The 2,156-nt window shown below is 32.1% G+C and overlaps 1 protein-coding gene across 1 annotated transcript in view; it reads left to right on the top strand.

The window, feature by feature from the left end:
• The window catches only part of LOC106458737 (cardioacceleratory peptide receptor-like), a 51,909-nt gene extending 50,011 nt beyond the window's left edge, over positions 1-1,898 (top strand). Inside the window, exon 8 of the mRNA XM_013918280.1 lies at positions 1,610-1,898. Coding sequence (XP_013773734.1) covers positions 1,610-1,898 — 289 coding nt within the window. The remainder of the gene's footprint in view (positions 1-1,609) is intronic.
• The last annotated feature ends 258 nt before the right edge of the window (positions 1,899-2,156 follow it).

Here is a 2,156-nt window from a genome sequence, read left to right as displayed (position 1 = left end):
AAATGACACGTTATGCGGCTTGTTAACTGTTTATATACTAGCGGTATGTTTATCGTAGATTCTAAGACGATCAATAAGACTCACGTCGTGATTGGTCTAGCTAAATCTATAGCCAGTGGTTGTCAACATTTTAAGCATAACAAAAGGTGACCCGATTTCAATGAAAATGATTCACTTATGTAAAGGTACATATGACCTTTTGTGAAAAATATGTACGTGATGGAGAAAAATGGATATCATTTCCGAATTCAGCGTACAGGAATTACTGTAGAACATGTAAAACCATCACAGGCCTGTGTTATTTAAGGGTTAAGATATTCATTACTTACCATGTATTCCTAAAGTCAAAAGAAAAACAACAACATAGTGTTAAAGGTAGAGAGCGAGAAAAAAAAAACCAAACTCAGACTAATAGTTTTAATCAACTGAATGGTTTAATGGTTAATATGCAAGGCTGCAGATCAGAAAGTCCAAGGCTCTAGCCTCGTTATGCACCTGGACAGCCCTTTAACCGTTTTGTTTTTTTTTTTGTAGAAGGGACCTTATAACTGTAACTGCTCCAGTTTACCACTCTATTCGGTTGTTGTTGTTTTATGGTATAAAGCTACAGTGGAACCCGCTGTTCGACTACAAGCATCTCACTGTAGGCGGCGGGTGATGCTAACCTGTTTACTTCACTCTTATCAGCAGTTCTAATTTAGGGATTGCTATGCCTGAAACTTAAGGTTTAGCTTATGTGTCGCATAAGGTACCGTGCGGGTTGAAAATACCAAGCATTAGGTCAACTGCAAATTAAAATTCATAGTCAAAACAGACTTTATATAAATGTTTAAGAGAAAACTACAAAAAAAAGCAATAATATTACATTGTTTAACTATATTATATCACAGGCTTTACTATTTACTTAAATAGTATGAAAAAATATTTTAATAAATGGTATTACATTGTTTAACTATAAGATATTCTATCACATGTTTTACTATTTACTTAAACATTATGAAAAATATATTTAATATATGATATTACATTGTTTTACCTTATGAGATTCTATCACATGCTTTACTATTTACTTAAAATTATGAAAAAAATATTTTTAATAGATATCCAAGTAGCGAATTTATATGTATTTTAATAAAATTCCAGTTAAATTATTGTGCCCCTCATCCCCCTCTCAGCAACAAGTCTGTAGGCTTTTAACCCTAAAAACCAGGTTTCCCCTGGTGGGGATAGCACAACTGAGACATCTTTTTGTGTAGCTATTTTCGATTCAAATAGGAATTGTAAGTTTTTGTTTTATCAATATTAACGTCTAATTAATCTGGAAACTGTCGATTATGTTTAGTTTGAATGGTACAAAAAATCATTATAAGAATGGAAGAAGTTAAGTTACTGGTCAATTTAATGATAACTTAATTTTGAAATATACGGTAAGAAAATTCATTGTACATTGTTTGATTGTGTAGGCATAAATAAAATAAAGACGACATAAATAGCTTCATTAATGTTCAAAATATTAGAGTGGTAGCGAAAATAATTAGTATTTTATATATTTATGCATAAATGTTTTAAACCAAAAATTTTATGTTTATTCTCTTACTTTATTTTCTAGTAAACGCACATGTTGTCGATGGTTTTCTCGTCGTGGTGGTGTCTGTCGTACGAGAGCGAAACGCCCTTTAGGAAATGATACCCTCAGACGAACTTCGCACTGTTCGACAATGAGCGAAATTGTCCTCAGATCTTTGAGATTATCAAACAGCCACCAGGTCTCGCAGGAAATGCGCCCATCAGTTTCATTTCATATGAAACAAGCTTCCAGGGTAACTAGTAATTGGGAAAGGCCTAGTCTACCATCTCAAGTCTTCAAAGTTGAACCTCACGATGCTCATAAATTTTGAAAGCGAAGATAAGATACACTGACGTTAACGATTCCACCTATGGATATTATCATATTGAAAAACAGAATTAACATGCTAGAAGTTACGTTTTAACTATGAATATTATTATATTGAAAAATAGAATTAACATGCTTGAAGTTACGTTTCAACTATGAATATTATTATATTAAAAAATAGAATTAACATGCTTGAAGTTACGTTTCAACTATGGATATTATTATATTAAACAACAGAATTAACATGCTAGAAGTTACGTTT

The sequence above is a fragment of the Limulus polyphemus genome, unplaced genomic scaffold (assembly GCF_000517525.1).
Source record: "Limulus polyphemus unplaced genomic scaffold, Limulus_polyphemus-2.1.2 Scaffold24, whole genome shotgun sequence".
Taxonomy (NCBI): Eukaryota; Metazoa; Arthropoda; class Merostomata; order Xiphosura; family Limulidae; genus Limulus; species Limulus polyphemus.
The sequence above is the reverse complement of the archived record's forward strand: the minus strand, read 5'-3'. Positions and strand labels throughout refer to the sequence as shown.